General features: G+C 39.7%; 1 protein-coding gene across 3 annotated transcripts in view; it reads left to right on the top strand.

The window, feature by feature from the left end:
* Positions 1-26,666, top strand: part of gstcd (glutathione S-transferase, C-terminal domain containing) — a 78,479-nt gene that overhangs the window by 26,989 nt on the left and 24,824 nt on the right. For 2 of the 3 annotated variants that reach the window (XM_055009547.1, XM_055009548.1), the window contains exons 6-8: positions 18,872-18,987; positions 19,331-19,375; positions 19,719-19,847. In XM_055009547.1, the coding sequence (XP_054865522.1) occupies positions 18,872-18,987; positions 19,331-19,375; positions 19,719-19,847 (290 nt within the window). Of the gene's footprint in view, positions 1-18,871; positions 18,988-19,330; positions 19,376-19,718; positions 19,848-21,681; positions 21,989-26,666 lie in introns of those variants that run through there. The other variant, XM_035947178.2, reaches the window with a different exon arrangement.

The raw sequence follows: 26,666 nt of genomic DNA on the forward strand, positions 1-26,666 counted from the left end.
ACTATATTTTCAGGCATTTTTCTTCCTCATACACTTATCAAAATGATTTTTGTAGACAAAACAGTGCAAAAGAAAACTGTTTTTAACTCATATTTTACCTGTTATTTATACCAATTCATTTGTGATTAGCAACATGGAAATGCCTCTTATTCTGTTGTCAATCAAAATCTCATTCATGCAATATGTTCATGCTGCTTAATGTTTTCTTCCACTTCATTTAACCAGTTATACATTAACTAACAGTGTTTCCACATTCACAAGCCGTAACAGGACATTTTTGCTATTTTAGTGGTGACTCTTTGGTAATAATAAATAAATAAATAAAAAGGAAATTTCGAATGTTTTGTTATCAAACAACAACAAAAACACCAAGAGTTTCCTGCTATTTGAAGGTAAATGGGTAAATCTATAATAACAAAAGGAATGTGTCCTGTTATTTAATGTATCCGTAGCGAAAAATAAGACATTTTCTTATAGTGTAACTGAATATTGGCCTGAAAATCGCAAATATTGAATACATATTTTTTCTGTTAATTAACACTGTGTCTACAGTAACAAGCATTAACAAGACATTTTCTGTATTTTAATGAATAAGAACATTTCTATTTTAAATTGTGCATTTATAGTGAAAAACACATTTTCTGCTCTTTAATGGTGTATCTATTTTTTTAAAATTATGTTTTCAAAATAAATTAGTCATGTGCCAATATTTAAAAAAGGAAAATGAAGGAAAATATTTACCTGTTATTTAATAGTAACTCTATTGTTAAAAGTAGGACATTTTCTCTTATTTATTGGTATATCTGCAGTATAAAAATTGCAAATGTTTAATAAATCTATAAAATATCAGTAAAAGTACTGGCAGCTGATTATTCGGACTTTGTCCTGTAAAAATAAAAATAAATAAAAATTCTGTTTATTTATGTTTCACCTACTGTAATTAAACAAAAAAAATTCTATAAAATTTTCTGTTGCAAAAACTGATTTATTTATTCCCCATATACTACCAGTCAAAAGTTTGGGCACACCTTCTCATTCAGTGGTTTTTATTTCATTATTTTCTACACTGTAAATTAATATTGAAGGCATCAAAACTATAAAAGAATACATATGGAATTATGTTGCAAACAAAAAGTGTTCGTCTTCAGTAGAAATCTACAATGTAGAAAATAATACAAATAAATAAAAAGCATTAAATGAGAAGGTGTGTCCAAACCTTTGACTGGTGGTGTACATTGGATGATGTTCATGGTGATTTTTGAAGTAGATGTGACCTGACCCCACACACACACACAAAGAAACACACAAAATGCAGCGCACCCAATGGTCCATGTCGGTTTTTGCATTTTGCACTTAAGGGTGCACTGAAGGCAGCATAGATTATAACATGAATTATTTAGCAAGACAGTCGATTAAAGTTACTAAAATGTATACGGGTATAATATTTGAAAACAGGGATAAGTGCTTTCCTCCATCCTTAGTTGCAAAACTGGTTAAATGTGACTTTCTTTGGCTTCCAGTAAGGCATCCTGGGACTAGACGGATAGATGTACAGTATTAAAGTATAAAAAACAAACAAACAAAAAAAAGCACCTGAAGAACACAAACTGAGCAAAATCTTGATTTTTCCTTGTGGACTTGTTGTATCGATGTGTCAGTTTGTGAACAGCCTCGGGTCATTTGTTCTTTGCCTGAGCTGGGCTGTGAATATGCTGGTCAGGATCACAGTAGTTTAGTCATTTGAATCTTCTCTGGAAAACTGCAACGTTGTTTTTCTCTGCCTGTGGCAAATAAAACTTCACTGACAGGACGGATCGATTCCAAAGTACCCAAGTTTTAAGCAGAGGAGTGGAGAGTTTTTTTTTTTTCGCCACGTCCACTTCAAACAGTGAAGTGAATAGAGCCCAGGAGACAAACTGCAAGTCAGCATTCAGCCCACACAATGAATGGCAGCCAAAAGGAGAGATCGCTCCATCTACCTCGCATGTCCCAAATAAAATATCACATAGTAGTTTCAATAGCCAAAATATACACTACCATTTAAAAGTTTGTTGTCACCCAGACTATTTTATGTTTTCCATGAAAACTCACACTTATATTCATGTGTTACCATAACGGCACAAGGATTTTCTAATCATCAATTAGCCTTTCAGCACCATTAACTAACACAATGTAGCATTAGAACACAGGAGTGATGGTTGCTGGAAATGTTCCTCTGTACCTCTATGGAGATATTCCATTAAAAATCAGCTGTTTCCAGCTAGAATAGTCATTTACCACATTAACAACGTCTCGACTGTATTTCTGATTAATTTAATGTCATCTTCATAAAAAAACTGTTTTTCTTTCAGAAATAAGGACATTTCTAAGTGAACCCAAACTTTTGAAGGATAGTGTGTATTATCATGATTAATGTTGAAAAACAGAAACAGAAATCTCTACAATGTGTTGCTGAACTTGCCATGGTACTGCTTTTTGTCTCTTATCTGGCCACCCATTCAAAATATTTTCAGTAATTTGTATTTACACCCCCAAAATTCCCAAATTGTTTCAACAAACTGTCTTGAGTGAGAAAAAAAAGTTTCATTTCTGTGATAAATGTGTGAAGTCCAGTTAACTGAAGCGAGGTCAAAGAGCTGAAAGTCTCTGCAGATCAGTGTTAGACCTTCTAGTATGCATTTCCATATCAGCTCAAGGATAACAGTGTTATTTCTCACACTGAAAATCCAGAAACGTGACTATTTTAAACTCTAATCAAATTATTGACAAACTGTTTTAGCTATGCCCACTTAAGCTTTGACTTATATTGTTAAATATCAGAGTTAGGCAAGTGTTGATGTGATGTTTGCACGTGTGCACCAGAAAAGTCAATAATTGGAAGCATTCGGAGGAGCAAAAACGACGCCTGAGTTTGGTTGTTTGCTCATTTTGAAAACAAAAGCAGTGCAGACAAATTGGTTATGTGCCGTGACCTGTGAGAGGGACCATGGGAGTTCAATAATTATGCAGACCTCTCGCCCACAGCTACGTCTGGTCATGTTTTGACAGGCATTCCAAAGCTGCTGAAGGATGCAGAGTGAGACGTTTTTTTCCTCATACGTTTGTCTTCATTACCTTTCATTTTCCTTGTCATCACAGTCTTATACAAATGCGTTGAAAAATTTCTGTGACTGCTGCTGTTAGGGTAGTTTTTTTTCCCCGACAGCTTGATAACAATTGAAGCTTTCAGCGCTGTGAATGTTGTTCTACTTCAAGTCAGCTCAACAAGATTATATTTAGTTACTGCTCAGTGTTTTGCCTCACGGCCTCAAACATTTCCGAATACCTCACAGCACAATTGCGGTTATGTTGTGTGGGGTTGCAGCTTTTAGGATTTTCCCTCAGATTATTTGCACTGCGACTACCAACCTGTCTGTGGTGTATCAGTGGGTATCGCTGATGGATTTGTATGGCATCATATTTTTCCTGAAATTAATGCAGTGTGTGTTCACACTACCGTTCTAAAGTTTGGGATCACTTAGAAATGTCCTTATTTTTGAAAGAATAGCGGTGTCTTTTTTCCAATGAAGATAACATTAAATAAATCAGAAATACAATCTAGACATTGTATATGTGGTAAACGACTATTGTAGCTGGAAACGGCTGATTTTAATGGAATATCTGCATAGGTTCTGTGACCACATTCAGCCCAAGTTGATCTCCAGTGGGCCAGACCGGTAAAATCATAACACAGTAACCTATAAATAACGACAACTCCAAATTTTTCCCTTGTTTTACTGCAAAAAAAGTTCACATTTAGGGAACTCTCTTTTTACAAAACATCATGAACAACCTGAAATTTCTTAATAAAAATGAGTTAAATTTCAACAACATTATGTCTCAGTTTATCATTTACACATTACAACTTACAGATCACAGTGTTTCTACAAAGGCACTAAACATTTATTCACAGGTATTTGGAACTGAATTTTATAGTATTTTACTTTATGATCAAAATGACAAAAGTCAGACAACTAAAGACAAGAAACAACAGAAAAAGACAAAATATTACAAAAATGAGACACAAAACAGGCATATGGGTTCTGTAAAGCATCTCGAGACAATTTGACTGTAATTGGTGCTATATAAATAAAATTGAATTGAAAATGACAAAAACGAGAAACAAAATGACAACAAATTAGACAAACAACATAAAACAAAAAAGAAGAGAAAAAAATTTGACAAAAAAATTACAAAGCAACAAAAAATGGGCAAACGACAAAAACCAGACAAAATGACAAAAGTGAGAAACAAAACAACAAAAAATCTGACTAACAACACAAACAAGACAAAAAAAACCACAAAATAACAAAAATGATACATAAAACCACGAATAAAGCAAAATACAAAATGACAAAAATAAGACAAAAAGGAAACACAAAACAACAAAAACAAGAAACAAAATGACCAAAACATGAGACAAACGACCAAAGTCAGGCAAAAAAAAACAACAAAAACAATACAAAATATTACAAAAATGAGACATAAAATGACAAAAGAACGATGAGCAATCTAGTATTTTACTTTATGATCAAAACATCTTGTCATGGTCTAGAATTTATTTTAAATTTATAGTTTTCCAAATTTACAATTTGCAGTTAATGTCTTCTCTGTATTTTTACACTTCACAAAGTTGACACATGGGCCGGATTGGACCCTCTGGAGGGCCGGTTTTGGCCCGCGGGCTGCATGTTTGACACCCCTGGTCTAGACAAGGCTAATGTGGTAAATGACTGTTCTAGCTGGAAACAGCTGATTTTTAATGGAATATCTCCATAGAGGTACAGAGGAACATTTCTAGCAACCATCACTCCTGTGTTCTAATGCTACATTGTGTTAGCTAATGGTGTTGAAAGGCTCATTGATGATTAGAAAACCTTTGTTGCAATTATATTAGTACATGAATAAAAGTGTGACCTTTCATGGAAAACATAAAATTGTCTGGGTGAGCCCAAACTGTTGAACAATAGTGTAGATTTTGCTCTGTCTTTACCAACATTCAACACTGCAAAGATGTGCTGAAAGATCATTTCCTCCTTTCCTCATTCCTGAGTTCATAGATTTCCATAATGATGAACATACAGTTAAATGCTAACTGATCTGCATCTGTGCATATGCTTTAGAAACGCCAACAAGCTTTCAAACCTTAAATTATGGAGAGGATATCGCGAGTTTCCTGTAGTGGCCCATGCCAAGATAAAGCTAAAGCAGAAACATTTGTCACAGCCAGAATCTTGTCACATTAAAAAAATATGTTGATAGTGCCTTTAACTCTGCAGAACATTAATAGATCATTTTGCGTCCCTCTTCAGAAACATCAGTATCAGGCAAAGCAAATCCAGCGCTGAAGAGATAACCTGTATTTCAAGAAATGCCTCCCATTGTGCAGCAATTGTCTCTGATGGTGCTTTTACATCTCAGCAAGCAGCAGCTACAAGTGGTTTGGTTTTTGTTGTAACGGAGGCCCGCTTTTGTGCTTAAAAGATATTTAAAGGATGTGTTGTACAAATGCTCCGCTTAAAAGAGTGTTCTGACAGGCTGTAGCAATTGTGTAATTAGCTTTGTAGAATTAGAGTTGTAATTAATGAGGTGACAAGTGTTTCACACGAGCAAAACATCTCAAATATTTCCATTTGCGGTGATGACGTAGGTCTATAAATGACCCATTCATAAAGCGATCATCAGGTCGTATGTAAAGTTTCTTTAACGAGTAGATACATGATATATTTAGAAAACTGCAACACAGTGTTACATAATATGGCTTAAATATAAAGAAAGTAAAGAGGAATATTAATAGGAAAGTCAGGATATTAAAAGGTGAGTTTTTCCTATTGGTCTAGCCCTTTGTCATGTTGTTGCTGCTCAGCCACAGTGTAACGAGATGATCAGTGTTATTTACTTCTCCCGTCGTTCGTTTTAATGTAGTGGCTGATCGGTGTGTGCATTTGTCAGAATCTCTGTAATCCGTTTTCCTTTTGTTCCTGAGCTCCCGGCGGTTTGTTTATTAGGTGGTCAGCAGCGCTCTTTATTTGGATTGGTCACTTTACTCCTGCAAAACCCGTGTGTGCAATTTCACAGCACTTAGGGGACCAGCAATTTGCACTCTTCCAGTCCCATACATAAAATATAGCTTCTCTCATGCCAGGCAGTGTAGCAGCAGAAATGGTTGTATTAGCCAGCCTTCTGTTAGTGGCTGTATTCACATACCTGAGCCAGCTGCGGCTTAGTCCATGTGTGGATTTAGTATTTTATTCACCTGTTAGAACAACTGAGGTCAGCTTCAGGAGTCTGGTTAAGTTTTTACTTTTATGTTTTTGTAATGTTCTTTAGCTTTCAACATTTCTACAAACTCCCAAAAGATCCTTTTATTTGATTTTATGACATATGTTGCATTTTTAGCTGCACAGTGGCTCGATGGTTAGCACTTTTGCCTTGCGGCTAGAAGATCCCCGATTTGCATCCCGGCCTTTCTGGGATCTTTCTGCATGGAGTTTGTATGTTGTCCCTATCCATGTGCGACTTTTCTCCTACCTTCACCCTAAGTCAGCTGGGATAAACTCCAGCCCCCTGCGACCCTAATGAGGATTAAGTGGTGTATACACTACTGTTCAAAAGTTTGGGGTCACCCAGACAATTTCATGTTTTCCATGAAAACTCACACTTTTATTCATGTGCTAACATAATTGCACAAGGGTTTTCTAATCATCAATTAGCCTTTCAACACCATTAGCTGACACAATGTAGCATTAGAACACAGGAGTGATGGTTGCTGGAAATGTTCCTCTGTACCTCTATGTAGATATTCCATTAAAAATCAGCTGTTTCCAGCTAGAATAGTCATTTACCACATTAACAAGGTCTAGACATTATTTCTGATTCAGTTTTACTCAATGAAGATAACATTAATATCTTCATTGAATAAATCTGGTTTTCTTCCATAAATAAGGACATTTCTGTGACTCCAAACTTTTGAATGGTAGTGTAGGTAATGGATGGATGGATGTTGCATTTTTCATTAGCAGCTGCCAAGACAGAAAACCATTGCTATTGTTTCTCAGGACTAACCTGATCTTGTCTGAACTGACACACTGGTTCATTCATGAGGGCTTTAGCAGGATCCAGGAGCAGATGATGATGATTCACCTGACAGTCCTGTTTCTGTTGCGTTTTCCTAATCACTTGTATATGAATTAGTCTGTGTACTTCTGTCATTAGTCACTCCCGTACTCAAATAAAACCTGATTATTCAATTTATAGTGATGCAAAAATTTATGGAACTGAATGCAAAGGTTTTCTCTTCGATCTCTGGTTTTGCTAGATAGTATATCTGGTTCTCTTTTCTCTTTGGTTTTCCTGATCAGAGGGTGATGTATTGTCCTGGGTTTTTCAGTATTTGTTTCCATTAGTTTAGCTGTGAGATGTAAAAAAAAAAAACAAAAAAAAAAGAACTTAATACATGAATAAATATATAGATTTTTTTTAGGTTGCCTTCTCCTGGAAGTGCATCACACATCACCATATCAAAACATAAACAGTGTCATTTTATGTGATGTGTATCATCAAATGTATTACTCATTTTAAAATATTTTAAATTGTTGTTGAAAGTTAATGTTTTAATTTAAGACATGCACATTTCCTAAATTTTATTTAAATATTATAACTAAAATATATTTTGGTTCTGCATGAAGACCTGCACCAAAACTGTTTTTGGTTTTGTTACTTGCTCAGTGCAAAAATAAATGTTCCTGATTAAAGATGATCATTATAAAATGACACATCATTTTGCAGCACTTGTCTGAGATAAAGACTTTCTGAGGATAAGAAACGCCGACTTAAAAAAAAAAATGCAGATTCCTAATCTTATTTTTTGAATAATTTCTTCTGTTCTAATGATTTATTTTTTAAAAGAATAACTTAGAAGCTGATTGTCAGCATTTAAAGAAATCTGTATACAATCTGTCATTGTGCTTTTTGGCTGTCTTGAAAGGCTGTCTTGAAAGCAGACCAGTTTAGAACCACAAAGAATTTCTCTAAGTGTTTTTACAACTATCCTTTCTGGTCTTACGTCTCTTTACATGACATCCTGTGAGCGCATATTTCTTGGTCATTAATGGATGACTCTGTCTGGGACATTTCTGTGGCAAACACGTCTGGAGTTGCTTTTCCCCTCGAAAGGAATTCATTACCTCCGTGGCAGCAAAGCGCATAACGTGAGGCAGCAGATAACTCCTGTAGGCTTATTTCTGAACAATTTCGAGGCTGAGTAACTCTGGCGTACGCGCTTCACATGAACATATGGGAACTTTCTAACCTAATGCTATTACGGCTACAAATTATCTATATTACAGCTCTCTTTAAGAGTACCAGGCTCTCTTTGTAACACAAGAGCTGCTGCTTTCACTGTTCAAATAAACCATGTTCTGTTCTGAATACATAAAGAATTTGTCCTCAAATACAATATAAATAAGACTCTGCAGTAATTTTCAGAAAATAGCGCCTTTTCTGCATTTTGGACCAGTAAATAGACTGCAATAATTTCTCCAAACAAACATGAAATACAAACGCAAGTCTTGAAGTTGCACATGAAGTAATCTCAACCTGAATCTCCAACTGGCTCTCCTCATTTTTGCTTTTTAAACCAGCATGTCCTCTGAGAGACGGTAGCTGTTGGATCTTGCAAAGCACAAACAGAGCCCCCCGTCCTGTGCCACAGCAGTGTGTTTACATTCTAATCTGTGTGATGGACCTGCTTGATAAGGCCGTGGGCAGTTCTGCAGCATCAGGGGAGAAAAAAAAAAGAAAAAGGAAGCGATCGGGGCTCACTGCCAGCAGCAGCAGTGGGAGGTACCTTTCAGCAGTAGAGGACACATGGGCTAATGGATCCTCAGTCTCCCCCGGTGACGCTGCCACAGCATGTTTTCTCCTCACTGAGCTTTGGGAGGTGTCAACGCAGAGTCAACCTGCCACAGAAACAGAAAGCTTGTTTCCCCGATACCAAGACTCTTAACGGGTCTGTCATCTCTGGCTTTGTGTCAGCAGTTATCTGTGTGGGATGGCATCTGTGCACCTGTTCAGAAAAATGTCTGCATTCGGCTCACGTCAGTCTGTGAAAGGAGGTTAAACAAAAAAAGTCTGTGAGGAGAAAACACCCCAGCCTCATCAGATTCCGCCTCAAGGAACATGTCAGCATATATACTAGGAGGTCAAGGAAATGTAATCTGGATCCTGGAAGTAATTCTGTTTTCAATAGAAAACTTGAAATGTGGCTGACCGGTATGCCCGATAAATAAATGCCTTCTCCACTACAGTCAGGAGAATACAAAAAAAGAAAAAAAGAATATTGCTTTTTTGTTCCATGTAGGGCTGCACAGTGGGTCGGTGGTTAGCACCGTCACCTTGCAGCTGGAAGATCCCTGGTTTGGGTCCCCGGCTTACCGGGATCTTTCTGCATGGAGTTTGCATGTTCTCCCTGTGCATGCGTGAGTTTTCTCCGGGTTCTCCGGCTTCCTCCCACAGTCCAAAAGCATTCTGAGGTTAATTGGTAACTCTAAAATCGTCCGTAGGTGTGAATGTGAGTGTGATTGTCTGTATATGTAGCCCTGTGATAGACTGGTGACTTGTCCAGGGTGTCTCCTGTCTTCACCCTAAAGTTACATGTCCACTAGATCTGTCAATTTCCTGCATCCCATTCATTGTCTATGTGAAACGCACCACGTTGCATGCTGGTTCTGTTATGGTGCATTTCGAGCTGCAATCCAGTGGAGCGGGCCGCAGCTCATTTGCGTAAAATGGACTCGACTTCTACTTTATGCAATTTCAGTGTGGGGTGAGGAGGTCCGATGCATCGCGAAACTTTCGTCAAACGTCTAAACTAGCCGTCGTTAAACTAAAATGAGGACAGATTCAGCAGCTGCACAGCTTATTTCTCGCCTCAAATGCTTTCAGAAATACTTTTCGCTGAAGTGTTTTTGAAATAAAAAAGAAAGTTTGTGGCCGAGGCACCATGTTGGTCCAACGCATCTACCGGACTGAAGCTCAAGCGCTGTTATGACCAAGTAGTGGCCCACTAGTGATCGCCCACGAAGTGGCCGATTTTCAAATGCGGTGTATTTACATGTGGGAAAAACTGATCAGTAGCAAACATAGCGCAAATCAGCTGGGATAGACTCCAGTCCCCTGCAACCTTAATGACAATTAAACGGTGTATAGATAATGGATGGATGGATGGATGGATGGATGGATGGATGGATGGATGGATGGATGTTACATATAAGCTTTCATCCTTGTATGCAGGGCTATAAATGACACTTGATTCTAAATCCATTGGTAAAAACTGCTTTGATGTTTGGATTGGATGAAAAGAAATAAACTTACATGTTGATGTTTTTTTTTTTTTGGTTAGTAAGATTGTGTTAGTAACTGTTGGCCAAACAAACCAACATTTTCCTTGCCAGTTTGCTCATTGTTTGTCTAATACAAACAGAGGATTACATTCAATGATTTCAAGTTGAAAGAAGTCTTTCAATCAAACTTTCAACACCCCTTAATTCCCAATATCATGGTTTCTTACATACAGTGTGACTTAACGATGTCTCTTATTTTATCCCTGTAAGTGATAATTTATGGTTGTTAATTTGCATTTTCATACGTGCTAGGCATAATGCTAAAAAAAGACAATGCCCGAGTAATTGCTGCAACATCGGGTTAGTAATAACAGAGGAGATTTGAGTTAATGTCCACCTGTCAACAGCTTTTCTCGCTAGTGGATCACTTGGGCTGGGCTAGATGACAGTCGTGGGCTGTTTCTGTCATGCTTGTGATTGCTGTTGCTGCTTTCGCTTTATAAATAAAGTGACTGGAAGACAGAAGATCTAGTTGGGATGCATGAGGAGGGGAAAAAAGTGGTGAAAAACATCAGTGCAGATAGACCCCTCTCCTACTGAGCTCTCTGTGAATTACATGGTCTGGGATTGCTTTTCTTTTTTGAGTTGGAGCTTGACCAAAACTTTTGACTTTTCTCTGTCAAAATTGTTATGTTTTAGTCTAGAAACAGGCACAGTGGTTGTCCTCACTGCCATTTATATTATTTGTAGGAGTTACATCATAGATTAATTGTGATCCAGCAACTCTGGCATCATGTTGTCATGAAGCAATTTTGTTTACTGAGTAGTACATTTCAGTCTGAAGGCCTGACCTCAAACACTGCCTCAATAAATACATATTCCTTGTTGAATATTATGCAAGCGGTCATTGTGACAGGAAGACGGTAGAATGCATTATGTTATTTCATACTTGAACGGTGGCAAAGCTGCCTTCAGATCATCCAATTTTTCCCCTACTGTTTCCTTCTTTCATTTTTGCTGGTGATGTTTAGCACTTCACACCACCACAAGATACATCCAGTATTTCCTGGATTCCCATGACCCAGAAATCCATCTTGGTGTACCATCAAAAGTAAGACTCAATTCCTAAAATGCATTTTGTGGAGACCGGATCGAGGAGGCTTGTTGGAGGAGCTATAAGAGAGGACACACAGGTGTATCCTGAAAGTCTTTCCCACACTTATGACGTAAAAGAGGCATTGCACACAGCTGGAATATACGAACCATGTCAGGAGCAGGAAATTTTTTTTTCCCCCAATATCTTCACAACTATTCGATATACTGTATTTCTATGATATCTGATAAAGATATCCATGACCCACAGAAGAGAAATACTAAAGATTTGTCTTAATCCCCAAACTTAGTCTTGTGCCACCATTAGGTTGACATATTTCTTTGAGAAAGTATCAGGCACTGTTAGATGAATTACCATAATGTAATATTTACAACTTTTACATCCAAATGCTCGCAGAATTTCCGACTTTCCCATCAGCCTTAGGTGATAGATAGCTGGATAGACAGGGTTAGATAGATAGGATCTGTATCTGGGTGACTGTCTAAGCAACAGGTAGTGTAGTATAATACGTTTTATTGCTACTAGCAATGATAGTAAGCATTATTTTCAACAATGACGCACCCAAAGATCAGCTCTTTAAGTCAATGGTAACTACTTTAGAGGCAACTCAGCTACTCCACACATAGCCGTATTAGGGCAGAAAGAGAAGACTAAATAAAACCTGAAATGAAATTGCATGGGGAGAGAAAATTCTCTTTTGGGACCGATGTTGTCCATTATTGTGATAATGATAAAAGCTGAAACCACAACCATTTGTATCTTTAATTAAGATACCAATTTTTCCTGTTCCCTACACCTATACCAAAACGTTTCTTGAACTCAAGAGAAAGCAAATAAATGTCTTGTTCCTCTTAGCTGTCTGCTGTAAAGTTTAAAGTGAGTCATTTTGCTGGAATATTGACTTAACTTTATATGATGACCATTTGAAGTCCGAGGAAATGTTAAACAATTAGAAACAAGCCTAATGTTGTTTGCGTCATTAGGTTTATACAGAAAGGTTTAGTGTTATCTGCACTGTGTTGCCATTCGCTGTTCTCATTTAACACCCTGTGGCTTTTTGACCTCTGCTCTGTTTGACACATGCTTCATGATTTTCATCTGAAACTGAGTGAATTTAAAGGACTTAAAGTGACCCGGGGAATAAATTTGAAGTCTTACAGTCTTACTTTTCTTCCGGAGACCACATTAAAATGGAAGTGAAACGAAAAGGGAGAAGTTGACTGACAAGTAGTTTGCTTTTCTGCTGTTACCCACTCGTTCCTACGTAGCTTTTCGATTTGACATCGAACTGTGCGGTGACCTTCATCAAACACAGTCTTGTAAGAGTCGAAGCACGGAAAGTCAGTCATACATAGACGTGTCGGCACACACCCACACAAACACAACACATACACAAAGACACACACTTGTGAGACTGACCTCAGTCCCTTTTTTTCTCAGCACATACAATATTAATAACTTTGACGTTGAGCCTGATGCATTTGTTTAAACACATGGATCCACATTATAGCAAAACTTCACAGTGGACATTTGGGGCTCAGAACGTCAGATTCAGATTTTCTGTTCATAACACAGGTTTCTGGCAAAATGATTGCCACACAAGTGGCTGTAATATACAGATTTTTAATTGTGTGCTTTGGCCCAAACTAATCTATTCTGCTTGTTGCTTTTCCTTAGTAGTGGTTTCTTAGTAGCTATTTGACCATAAAGGCCTGATTGGTTCAGTCTCCTCTGAACAGTTAATGTAGAGATGTAGAGACTGGTGCGTAAATGGACGCCGCCGCATGCTTCCACGCAGGATGATTGGAGTGTTTTGACACAAATTGTTGTCCCAAATAGGTATCGCACTGAGATTCTGAAGTTGGCACATGACAACCCGCTTGGTGTTAACAAAACATATGATCGCATTTTGCGGTGTTTTTTCTGGCCTGGTTTGAAGCGCGATGTGCGACAACACTGCAAAACCTGCCATGTGTGTCAAGTTTGTGGAAAACCCAATCAAATAATTCCCCAGTATCCATTACACCCGATTGCGGTTGTGGGGGAGCCATTTGAACGCGTAATAGTAGACTGTGTTGGCCCTTTTCCGCGCACTAAAAGTGGTAATAAATTTCTTCTGACCATCATGTGCTCTGTGACCCGCTTTCCTGAGGCTATCCCAATGCGTGAAATCACTGCTCCTGCGGTTGCAAAAGCCCTGGTGAAATTCTTCTCTCTGTTTGGGTTGCCTAAGGAAATACAAATTGACCAAGGCTCCAACTTTATGTCACGAGTCTTTGCGCAGGTCATGAAACAGCTGGATATTACTCATCACTATTCTAGCGCTTACCATCCAGAAAGCCAAGGTGCTCTGGAGCGTTTTCACTCCACACTAAAGAGCATACTCCGGGCATATTGTTTTGAGGTTGAAAAAGATTGGGATGAGGGCGTTCATTTCCTCCTGTTTGCAGCTCGCGAGGTAACTCAGGAGTCTTTGGGGTTTAGTCCAGCAGAGCTGGTGTTCGAGCACACTGTGCGCGGCCCATTAAAACTCCTGCAGGAAAAGTGGCTGGGTGATAATAAACCACAGAATCTGTGTGATTATGTTTCAAACTTCCGTGGTAAACTTCACCGTGCTTGTGAATTAGCGAAGCAAAATATGTCCATTACTCAGGCTAAAATGAAGCGATGGTTTGATAAAGACGCTAAAAACAGAAGCTTCAGTCCCGGTGACACAGTGTTAGTTTTGTTGCCTGTCCCCGGTTCGGCTCTACAAGCTCGTTACAGCGGTCCTTATGTGGTCAAGGAGAAACTAGGTGATCGAGATTACATTGTAGCCACTCCTGACCGTAAACGACGTAACCGAGTGTGTCATGTAAACATGTTGAAGCCTTACCTCTGCAGGGAATCTACTCATCCCACTCCTGGCAGTGAAGTGCACAACACCGTGCTGGCGCTGTCCAGTGCTGAAGCCGCGGTGAGTTCCCAGGTGATAGAGGAGCTGTCCGGTGCTGGAACCCCCGGGGTGCTGCCTACGGTGGCTGCAGCTGACCTCGAGGACGTGGTGGGTCCGTCCCTAGCTGTGGTCCAAGGCAGACTGCAGAATTCTGCAATGTTGTCTAAACTTGACGAGTGTTTTTTGCACCTCACTGAGTCCCACCGTGAGGATGTGGTCCAGTTAATTAAATCGAATGTTTCATTGTTTTCTGATGTGCCCACACAAACTAATGTCCTTGAGCACGATATCGACGTGGGTGACGCTTCTCCGATTAAGCAGCATGCTTATTGGGTAAATCCGGAGAAGCGTGCTCGCCTACAAAAACAGGTCGACTATATGCTGGAGAACGGCATTGCCGAACGGAGCTCCAGCTCGTGGAGTTCACCGTGTCTCCTGTCGGTAAAGTCCGATTCATCTGATCATTTTTGTACGGACTTCCGTAAAGTTAATGGTGTCACTAAGCCCGATTGTTATCCACTCCCTCGAATCGATGACTGTGTAGATCATGTCGGCAGTGCTACTTATGTGACAAAGCTAGATCTCCTTAAAGGTTATTGGCAGGTACCTCTGACTCCGCGCGCTAAGGAGATGACTGCGTTTGTCACTCCAGACGCCTTTTTGCAGTATACGGTTATGCCGTTCGGCGTAAGAAATGCCCCGGCGACTTTTCAGCGTTTGGTCAACGCTGTTTTGCATGGTTTACCTGGTTGTGAGGTTTACCTCGACAACATAGTGGTGTATTCGAGATCGTGGGTGGACCATATTCAGCAGCTAGGGGCAGTGTTTGCAAGGCTACGGGACGCCAATCTGACCCTTAACTTGGCAAAATGTGAATTTGGTCAGGCCACTGTCACATACCTAGGAAAGGTTGTGGGTCATGGGCAAGTTAGGCCAGTAGAGGCGAAGGTGGAGGCGATCCTGTCGTTCCCTGCTCCTGCGTCTCGGCGTCAGCTACGTCGCTTTCTGGGAATGGCGGGGTGTTATCGTAGTTTTTGTAAGAACTTCTCGGCTGTCGCCGCCCCACTCCCAGACCTCCTTAGCCCAAAAAGACATTTCTATTGGTCAGATGACTGTCAGCGTGCTTTCGATTGTGTTAAGGCCCCTGTTTTGGCTGCGCCAGTGTTTGACCATCCGTTCAAATTAGCGGTAGACGCAAGTGACGTAGGAGCCGGTGCTGTCCTCCTCCAGGACGATGAGAATGGTGTTGAGCATCCGATCTCCTACTTCTCAAAGAAATTTAACAGCCATCAGCGTGTATATTCCACCATTGAGAAGGAGGCACTTGGTCTAGTTTTGGCCTTATTCCATTTTGAGGTGTATGTCGGCTCCACCTCAGGTCCAGTTATGGTGTATACAGACCACAATCCCCTGGTTTTCATTCAACAAATGCGGAATAAAAATCAGAGAATCATGCGCTGGTCGCTCTCGCTGCAATCGTTTAATCTAGAGGTTAAACATATTAGGGGTGAGAGAAATGTAGTGGCGGATGCGTTGTCACGTGTATGTTGCGTGTAGGTTGGGGCGAACCTTCACGCAACATCTTATGGGGGGGTGTTACATGTGGCTGGCTGCTGTGTCTGTCCTTGCTCTCTCTGATCTCCCTCCTCCCTTTATCTGTGTAATTGCAGCACACCTGAGTGCTGTTAGCACTTAGGGAGGAGGAGGGTATTTAGGGAGGCAGGAGAGAGCAGCAGTCAGAGCAGAGATTGGAGAACCTCCAAGCTACACGTCCTCCTGGACAAACGCTTTCCTTTTGTGATTAACATTGTGTTCTTTTCGTTTCAGGTACTTTGGCTATTCCCTCCCCATGCATGTTTAGATTGCTGGGTTTTGTTGTTGTAGTTTGGCTGTAGTTGCTGGTAGTCCTATTTTCGCTGTTTTCTTTTGTAGTATTAATTTGTGGTTAGGTAGTGTAGTACGGGGTGGTGACTGGTCCGAGAGCCCATTGCAGGGTTAGCCACGTTCACCACCCCTCTTTTGTTTTTTTTGGCCAGCAGCTACAGCCCTTTTACTTTCACCATTATTTTCATCTTAGTTGATTCACGTTATTTGAATTCATTGTTAATAAAGTTGGGTTTTTTTCCCCATTCTCACTTTACCTGCCGTGTCTGTCTAGTTTATATGTTGCCGGTCTCTTTGTTTATTCGAGCCTTGTCAACTTTAAAGAGGCCGTAACAGTCTGCTACTAGAACTCTGTGTGGCATTTATCTGTGCTCTAATCTGAGGTGCTGTTAACTTGCCATTTCTGAGGCTGGTGACTCAGATGATGTTATTCTCAGCAGCAGAGGAGACTCTTGGTCTTCCTTTCCTGGGGCGGTCCTCATGTGAGGCAGTTTGGTCGTAGCGCTTGATGGTTTTTGCGACTGCAAAACCATACAGTCCAAGTTTTTACAATTTTCCAGACTGACTGACCTTCAGTTCTTAAAGTAATGATGGACTGTTGTTTCTCTTTACTTAGCTGATTGGTTCTTGCCATAATATTGATTCTAACAGTTGTCAAATAGGGCTGTCAACTGTGTATCAACCAGACAATCACACGAGACACAACAACACTGATGGTCCCAACCCCATTAAGAAGGCATGATTTGAAATGGTTTTGGTTGACCTGAAATGGTTTTCACTGTGAAGTCATTAAAGCAAAGGGTGGCTACTTTGAGGAATCTAAAATATAAAACATATGTAGAGTTATTTCACAGTTGTTGGTTTGCTACATAATTCCATATATCTTGCTTCATAGTTTTGATGTCGTCAGTATGTATCTACAATGTAGAAAGCAGTCAAAATAAAGAAAAAACATGGAATGAGAACATGTGTCCAAACTTTTGACTGGTAGTGTAGATCTGCCTATGTGAGACTAGTTGGGATTGACTCACTTTTGGAGCTAATGTCAAGTGGCCCTTCAAGGAACTGCCGTCTTTAGGACTTATTTTTTTCAGCTCCCAAGGTTGCTTATTTTTTGGACACCACCTGCTCAGCAGCACATGACAGTGTGAACATTGTGGGACATTTTACTGCAGTGTGTTTCCACGAGGAGCTGATGGAGATTAAAATGAAGCAATAAAATGACTGAATGTTAAAATGAATAGGTTTTTGCTATTATCATACTTTGTTAGGTAAAATAAGTCAGTGTTGTGTTTAAGGCTTGTCTTCACGGCCCCCACAAAGCCAAATCATCAGTTGCATGTTTGAAGTGTTTTATATGACACCAAGAATATGAGTCCTATAATCTATACTGTTTAGTTATTCCATTTTTCATCACCAAGTCACATCCTAGATACTGCTCACTATTTCTGCCCTGCTAAATTTTATCACGCTTTGCATTGTAATTTGCATTTAAATGTGTCCAGATGCATCAAAGGGCCTCTTTACTGGCACATATCTGGAGTCATGGCTCCATAGAAGTGCCTGCACCCATGTGAATTGCTCATCCAGATGAAGAGCACAGACTTGTCAATACACTGCTGTACTGTTTCTCTGTATTTAAATTCACCCCTTGCTCTCTTTATTGTGCTCTCTCTACAACCGGGATCAGCTCAACCGGTTTGAGAGGCTGAATAATGGCTTTGTGAAATTTCCTGCTTGTGGCAGAATGAAAATCTCCTCTGCCATCTCTCCTTTCCTGTTGTCGTATACAAAGCAGCCCGAGCAGGAGAGTATAGGAATAATATTTCTCTTATATTTCAGTTGTGTGAATATGAGGGTGTGACTTGGGGGTAAATGAAACACTCATCACTCTAGATTTATGGACCAGAGATGGCTTCTGCACAGCGCGTCCACGGCTCACTGCCGATGTGGCGTACTAACAGACGGAGGATGCAGGAGACTGCAATGTGCTTTGAGTTAATGGGGTACATACTGCTCTCACAGCAGCAGAAAGGAGACACTTGATTTTGGCTCGAAGGCTTGCTTTGTGAGTTGTTGAAAGATTGTTTTTGCGCTCCCTAGTTGACAATTGGCTAGAAACATGCTGATGAGAGAGTTGAGGGCTTTTCATCTGTGTGCTAGCACCATTACCTGAAATGGCTGGTTGTAAATCATAATTTGAGTAGTTGCAGGGGGAAGTATGTTTACTTACTGACAGCAGAGGAAAGGAAGACATTAGAGTGAAAATTGTTCCAATTGATATTTTTTTAGCAAGTATTCTGACATGTTTTTGTTGTTAAAGTTATGTTCATTGTAGTGAGTTAATATTGACTGGAACCAACCAGTCTTCAAAATAGACTTATTTGGTCCCAGTGAAATTCTGTTGACCACTTTCTTCTCAAGCAGAGCTTCTTTTTTATTTACCCCTTAACTGAGTTTTCAGATGAATTGGCTGCAAAAAACAGTTGCTTTCCACTCTATGCTCAAATGCAATAAGAACTTGTGCTTTTTTTTCTTTCCCTTTTTTTTTTGCAGGGAAAATGTCAAATATCCGTGCCGTCAGGAAGATGCAACAGCTGAATAACTTGGTTGCCATGGTTGCAGAGCTAGCCAGGCCAGGATACACCATTGTGGATTTCTGCAGTGGAACGGTACTTGAATTCATCCATCAGTCCAGCAATGCATGTATATTTATCACTGCCCCTGACCACGGATTCATTAAATCGCTGCTCCATTAGCGACCAGCTGAAAGGAACAAGTCTTCATCTTCTCTCATATTATCCTTTCCCCTTTAAATGCCTTTTGTTGCTGGCTGGTGCACACAAGTAGACTGGTAATTACGCTCATGAAAATGCACTTTCAGAGCAGAGCAGTAGCCAGTGCTACATGGCTAAAGGGTCAGTACTTGGTACAATAGGGCAGTGCTAATCATAACACTATAGATGCCCTCGTTGACGTGTGCTGCTTTCTCCTTTTCTTTGTTCTGTCTCTTAGGGCCACGTAGGGATCGTTCTGGCTCACACACTTCCAGATTGCCAGGTAACGTGCGGTTTTCAGACAAAGTAAACAATGCGGTTACTCTTGACAGGCATTCATCATTGTTTGACATTTTGCATGTTAAGTGAGCTCTATTTTGAATAATGAAGTGATACAATTAATCATTTACTGCATCCTCAGATTAGTGCAGTGTTGTATTAGAACTGATGTGTTTTTATTTAAGAACAGATTTCTTGCAATTTCACGTTACTGTCAATGCCATTAAAATCTGTTTTTGCTGTTATTTTTTCTAAAGCTTTGATTGATTTTTTCAGCTTGTTCCAGGACATACTTCCAGGAAAAACATATAATGCAAGTTTTTTATTTTTTTATTTCTTTATTCAAGGTCATCCTCATAGAGAACAAAGAAGAGTCCTTAGTGAGGGCTCAGAGTCGCAGCACTCAGCTCGGTCTGAAAAACATTGGCTTCATTCAGGCTAATTTGGATTACTTCACTGGACCGTTTCAGATTGGGGTGAGTGCAGCAAGCGATGCTGATTTAAAAAATCAATTTTTTATGTTCGTTTTTTGATGATCCACAGATTCTGTAAGAGAGTCGGGCAACCATTGAAGAATTTGCTAATTTGTAAATTGTAAAACCTCAAATTATTACAAGCAAATGCAATGTAAAATATGTTTGTGGTGGTTTAAAAAACACTAACATTATACCAGAGGCACAAGTGAAATTCAAATCATTTTTCACATTGAGAACAGTCACAGTGTTATCTGTACTGTCATTTTATGCTGCTGTAATTACTGTAATATAGAAGTCACACTTTAATTTCATTTGTTGCAGTGTAATTTGGACTGTTAAACTGTAATCATAATGCATTTTCCCCATTGTAATTTTAAAGAAATTAAGTTGCCTTTCTCGCTTACACAATAACTTTCTCATAGAATAATGGGAAAAAAGGAAAATTTAATTAGCAATAACACTTGGAATGAAAACTCTAAAGCTTAAAAGGCATAATCTCTCTCCCCATTGGAGCACAATCACAGTAGGTTTTGTCCCACTAATTGTGTTGTCGAGCTGTAAGAAAAATGTGTCATCCATGCCATGAAATTACTTATTTATGACTTATTTCATCACTGGAGTGATTGTCCGTTTAGATACTGCTGTAGTTTATCTCATAAGTGTGAGTGATGTTTGAAAGCATTGCTGTTAGAAGTTTCAATCCTTTGACTTTTTTTTGGCTTTAATGACGTATTTTTTTTAAATATTCACTGCATGCATCAATGCAGTGACCTTTTTTTGACTCTAAGGTACAATGTTAATAACAGTGATTATCATAAATGGGAATATTTGTGTAACGTTGCATAAATTACGTGTGACATTCTACCCACGTTTTCAGCGTCTCCACAAGTGTGAATACTGAATGAAAATGTTGGTATATGTTTATATAAGAGTACAACCACACATCACATAGGCAGACATGTCCCTCCCTCATCTTTCTTTACGGAAGCTGAAAATGCCAACATGCAATTATTTTTTGTCAAAATGACTAAGATGGTGTTTAATTTTCTGCAGTGGAGCTTTTAATCAGAACCCTTTTAGTGCCCTGTGATCATGGAAAGGATGTTAATCTGTTTCAGAAGGGTCAAATTATTGGCCTGCATCAAGCAAAGAAAACAACTAAGGAGATTTCTGAAACTGTTAAAATCAGGTTAAGAACCGTCCAACACATTATTAAAAACTGAAGGATTGTGGTGAACCATCATCTTCGAGGAACAAATGTGGTCAGAACAAACTCTTAAATGATCGTAGGAAATCAACAGTAGAACTCACAGCTATGTTTAATAGTGGAAGAAAGAACATTTCCACATACACAATGTGAAGGGAACTCAAAGAATTGGGACTAAACAGCTGTAGCTCTAAGAAAACCACTGATCAGAAAAAAAGGCTTCAATTTGCTAGGTAGCATAAAGATTGGACTCTGGAGTAATGAAAGAAGGTCATGTGGTCTGATGAGTCCAGATTTACCCTGTTCCAAAGTGATGGGGGCATCAGGGTAAGAAGAGAGGAGGATGAAGTGATGAACTCATCATGGCTAGTTTCTACCAGCCTGTGGGGGTTTAGGGTTATGATCTGGGGTTGGTCAGATTCAGCAACGTTATGTTCCCAAAGAATGAGGTCAGCTGACTACCTGAATATACTGAATGACCAGGTCTTTCCATCAATGGAGTTTTTCTTCTCTGATGACATGGACATGTTCTAAGATGACGATGCCAGGATTCATGGGGCTCACATTGTGAATGAGTGGATCAGGGAGCATGAGACGTCATTTTCACACATGGATTGTCCTCCACAGAGTCCAGACCTCAGCCCCATTGAGAGTCTTTGGAATGTGCTGGAGAAGAATTTGTTCAGCGGTTTGACTCTCCCATCATCAATATAAGATCTTGGTAGAAAATTCATGCAACTCTGGACAGAAATAAATGCTGTGACATTGCAGAAGCTTATTGAAATGATGCCACGGTGAATATATGTCGTTCTCAGAGCTAAAGGCGGTCCAGTGAAATGTTAGAGTGTGTGACTTTTTTTGGATGAGCAGTGTAGTATGGCTCGCTTTTCTTTGTTTGTGCTTGTTTACTGTATAAATCTTCCATCCAAACATGCTTTTGGTTTGCTTTATACTCTTTTTGAAGGTTTACAGTAGGAGTCATATTTGGAATGGAACGTGTAATCTTTAAAAAGTGTCTAATAAAAGGGAATCAGCCATTTCAAGTTTTATTCGGGTTTTATGCAAGACACTTGACTTGCCAGGTCACCCTTTTACTTCTTAATTCACCACACATTTTTCACATGGCTTGTGTTGCCTGCCAATACCGCCTGTTTGTGCTTGTTAAGCTTAAGGATCCAACTCAGTAAATGGGTTTAATTCTGCACAGCTACCTGTCATGACAGAATAAATATTTTTACTGGCTTTCAAACTTGGTGCTTGATGAGGCAGACTAAAAAAACAGACTAAAATTTAGCATTTAGTGGAACTCTCCAGCAGATTCAGCACCCCTGCCAGTCCTAGTTAGAACACCTACTTTCATCTGCAGAGCTCTTGACTTCTCAAACCGATAATTACCATCAATTTAGAGCAAATAAGTCCTTGACTATGACTGTTTTTTGGGTGTTTGAATCTGGCTTTGTCACAATGATAGAACAAGAACAGGGTTTTAAAACTGTGACTTCTATGTAGGCGCTCTGAATCAATTTTTCCACACAAGCAACATTTTACTTTTCCATAAAATCTCCAGTATCATCCCTCTCGATTGTGGTGTCGTTATTTATGTGTCTCAGGCCATAGTCCTCCCCCAGACATGCTGGAAAGATCCATCTTCCTGTTGTGTGTCATAGCCCACATTCAGGAAAGCCAGCTGTTCTAGTAGCCTTGCTTTAGCTTTCTCCGGGACAAATAAGTATATATGTGTACCTGCTGTAATTAGAAGTAGTTTTTGTTCCAGCATCGTCGCTCCACTGAGACCCGTTCTATTTGGCAGAAAACAAACAGAGCAGATTTTTATTCTCTACAACATGTGGGTGTGTTTTTGCAGCTTAGCCCGAGAGTTCATACACACACACACACACACACACACACACACACACACACAGATTCCTTTCACGTGATACATTATACATTTATGTCTAAAAAGGTGCTTAAGTTTGCCCTTTTCTGCAGTACTTGAGGTCTGTACTTTGGCTAAGCTTCTTCCTGCATGACACACATATTTCCACCCGAAGGAGCCGCCCATGACATTGATTTTAATCCTGTTATCTATAATACATGCTCCCATTTTTAGTCACATTCATTTAATCAGCCTAATTAAGTTGAGGTGTTCCTAATCTTAGTCAGCGTCTGCTCTTCCTGGCTGAAATTGCATCGGCCCAGGTGTTAAACTTGTAGCGGCACCAGCCTCTACATAGAGTGTAGTCAGCTTTTATCCTTTATCCTGTCAGATAAAATTGAGCGGACAGACTTCAGGGGCAGGAAAAAGTTGTGAAACTTGATTTGGATTTTATTGGATCCAGGTCCATTATTGGTTCTGCTTAAGGGTCTGATTTACCATCGATTCTTGACTTCTTTATGTTTGTGCGAAGAAAAATATACCTGCTGGTATTACTTTAAGGCTTATGTAGACCTTGGTATTGATCAAGTCCCAGATGGCAGACTTTATTAGGGGTTATTCCACTGCTGATATCATTCAAGGATATTGTTTTTTTGTTGTTGCTGATTGTTATGTTGCTTTTAAAAGACTTTAAGGTTGAGTCTGCTCATCTCCCTTGAAAAGCGCCACTGCGTCCTCATGTGACAGAAGAAAAGTCTTTAATTCTCTGTAATCAGACTTTATTCTAGTCTCCGCGACACAAGAATTCTTATTTGAGTATATACACGAACACAAAATACAGATACCAAACAGATCTGCTTGGTTGTTGAGACTCTGTTGGTATTTTTGTTTGCTTTTATTGTCAGGTAATATTAAGCATTATATAACAAAATGAGAGTTTAATTCTCTAACACGCCAAAGAAACCCCAGAAGTTTTTAAAGCATTTCTCTCTGCACCAAAAAGCAAGACAAACTGGCAATACAATTTTGCAGGAAGGGTTGATTACGCATTAGTTAGCTGTATTGCAAGAACTTGTTCTGTCTCAGGCCCGGATAGACCAGGAGAGGGATGTAATTGCTTTCATAAGAGTGAATAATGAAGCCTCATTATTTCTGTGATGTGACTGCTGAGAGAAAGATACAGAAAGAAAAAGCTTTTGTGCTCAGAAAAAGATAGATCAATATAGGACATATCTGTACAAGTGGTCCTGTGTTTGTTGCATATTAATTCAGGATTTCTTCTTCTTCCAGACTGTTTGTGCAGAAGTAATGCTTACAGAATATGTTGGGGATAAAATAGAGTTGTAGAATAGTTTTAAATTAGCCTTACATACATTTTCCACCTTGTATTATGAATTTTTAATTAGTAGCACACAGAGCATATTGGCTGTAGCAATTCTTTATCAATACTGCTCAAACAGAGAGGCTTTCTTTCTACATCAAAACTTGAAAATGCATAGTTATTTATGCATACATATCAGATTTTTTATTTATTTTAGTTGTGTATGTTTCTTTTACTTGAATGGCTTTGTGTTGGCGTTAAATCAAGGCTAAAGGTTATAAAATGTAATTAGGATTTACCACAGCATGACTAATGTACAACATTAAGTAGCTGGGTAAGAGTGATGGTGTTACGTTGTTAATTATTTTTCCTTTAGATGTGGGGGGTTGTAACATCACGCAATCTTTGATAGCCACTCCTCCTCCTAATCAGCAGTCTGAAACTGTCAGTTGAAAGAGTATACGGCTTTTCCCTGATGACATGAATAAATGCAAGATTAGGTGTCAAATAGATGCAAGGCCACAGAGGTAATTGATGTTAATTCCACAATTTTCCGTTTCTGCTTATTCTTTCATGCACAGAGTCTCATTTAGTAACTTCATGTTTAAATCAATACACATCTTTCTCAAGTGGAATGAATGATTTTTTTTCTTTACATATTCAGAGACCAAACCTGTCCTAGTTTCATGTAGAGTTATTTATTGTTTACAAGAAAAATGAACAAAACTGAATTCTTGACAGTTTCAATATGTCACTTTTCAACATTGTCGGTGTCAAAGTCAACAAATAACAGAGAATGTGTTCAAAACTGAACAAAACATAAATAAACTATCACATCATCAAATTATACACTGCTCAAAAGAATTAAAGGAACACTTTAAAAACATCATTTTTCAATGGGGGGAAAAAACTAACTGGATATTTACATTGGTATGGACCGAATAATGTGTTAGGAATGAAAAGATGCCATATTGTTTGATGGAAATGAAATTAGCAACCTACAGAGGGCTGAATTCAAGACACTTCAAAACTCAAAGTGAAAAACTGATGTGGCAGGCTAGTCCATCATGTTGAAATTCCTTGGCAGCAACTCAAAATGGTACTCGGTAGTTTGTATGGCCTCCATGTGCTTGTATGCAGCCTGTTAATGTCGGGGCAAGCTCTGAATGAGACGATGGATGGTGTCCTGAGGTATCTCCTCCCAGATCTGGACCAGGGCATCACTGAGCTCCTGGACAGTCTGAGGAGCAACCTGGTGGTGTCGGATGGACCAAAACATAATGTTCCAAAGGTGTTCTATTGGATTCAGGTCAGGCGAGCGTGGGGGCCGACTAATGGTATCAATTCCTTCATCCTCCAGGAACTGCCTGCATGCTCTTGCCACATGAGGTCAGGCATTGTCGTGCACCAGGAGGAACCCAGGACCACTGCACCAGCGTAGGGTCTGACAATCGGTCCAAGAATTTATCCTGATACCCAATAGCAGTCAGAGTGCTGCTGTCCAGCCTGTAGAGGTCTGTACGTTCCTCCATGGATATGCCTCCCCAGACCATCACTGACCCACCACCAAACCGGTCATGCTAAACCATGTTACAGGCAGCATAACGTTCTCCACGGCTTCTCCAGACCCTTTCATGTCTGTCACATGTGCTCAGGGTGAATCTGCTCTCATCTGTGAAAAGCACAGAGCACCAGTGGTGGATCTGCCAATTCCTGTGATCTATGGCAAATGCCCAACTGAGCTCCACGGTGCCGGTCAGCGAGCACAGGGTCCACTAGAGGACATCGGGCCCCTCAGACCTTCCTCATGAAGTCTGTTTCTGATTGTTTGGTCAGAGTCATTTTCACCAGTGGTCTGCTGGAGGTCATTTTGTAGGGCCATAGCAGTGCTCATCCTGTTCCTCCTTGCACAAAGGAGCAGATACCCGTCCTGCTGATGGGTTGAGGATTTTCTACAGTCCTGTCCAGCTCTCCTAGACTAACTGCCTGTCTCCTGGAACCTCCTCCATGCTCTTGAGAATGTGCTGGGAGACACAGCAAACCTTCTGGCAATGGCACGTATTGATGTGCCATCCTGGAGGAGTTGGACTGCTTGTGTAACCTCTGTAGGGTCCAGGTATCTTCTCATGATACCAGTAGTGACACTGACCCTAGCCAAATGTAAAATTAGTGAAAAACAGTCAGAAATCATTAGGTGGGAAAAAAATGTCAGTGGCCTTCATGTGTAAAACCATTCCTGTTTTGAGGGGTTGTCTCATTGTTACCCCTCTAGTGCACCTGTTGTTAATTGCATGAACACCAAAGCAGCTGAAACTGATTAAAAAACACCTCTGTTACTTACTTGACAAGATGAGTTTCCCACTTGTATAATTGACTTTATGCAATACTCAGATTAAGAAGTGTTCCTTTAATTTT

The sequence above is a fragment of the Amphiprion ocellaris genome, chromosome 4 (genome assembly GCF_022539595.1).
Source record: "Amphiprion ocellaris isolate individual 3 ecotype Okinawa chromosome 4, ASM2253959v1, whole genome shotgun sequence".
In the NCBI taxonomy this organism is placed as follows: domain Eukaryota; kingdom Metazoa; phylum Chordata; class Actinopteri; family Pomacentridae; genus Amphiprion; species Amphiprion ocellaris.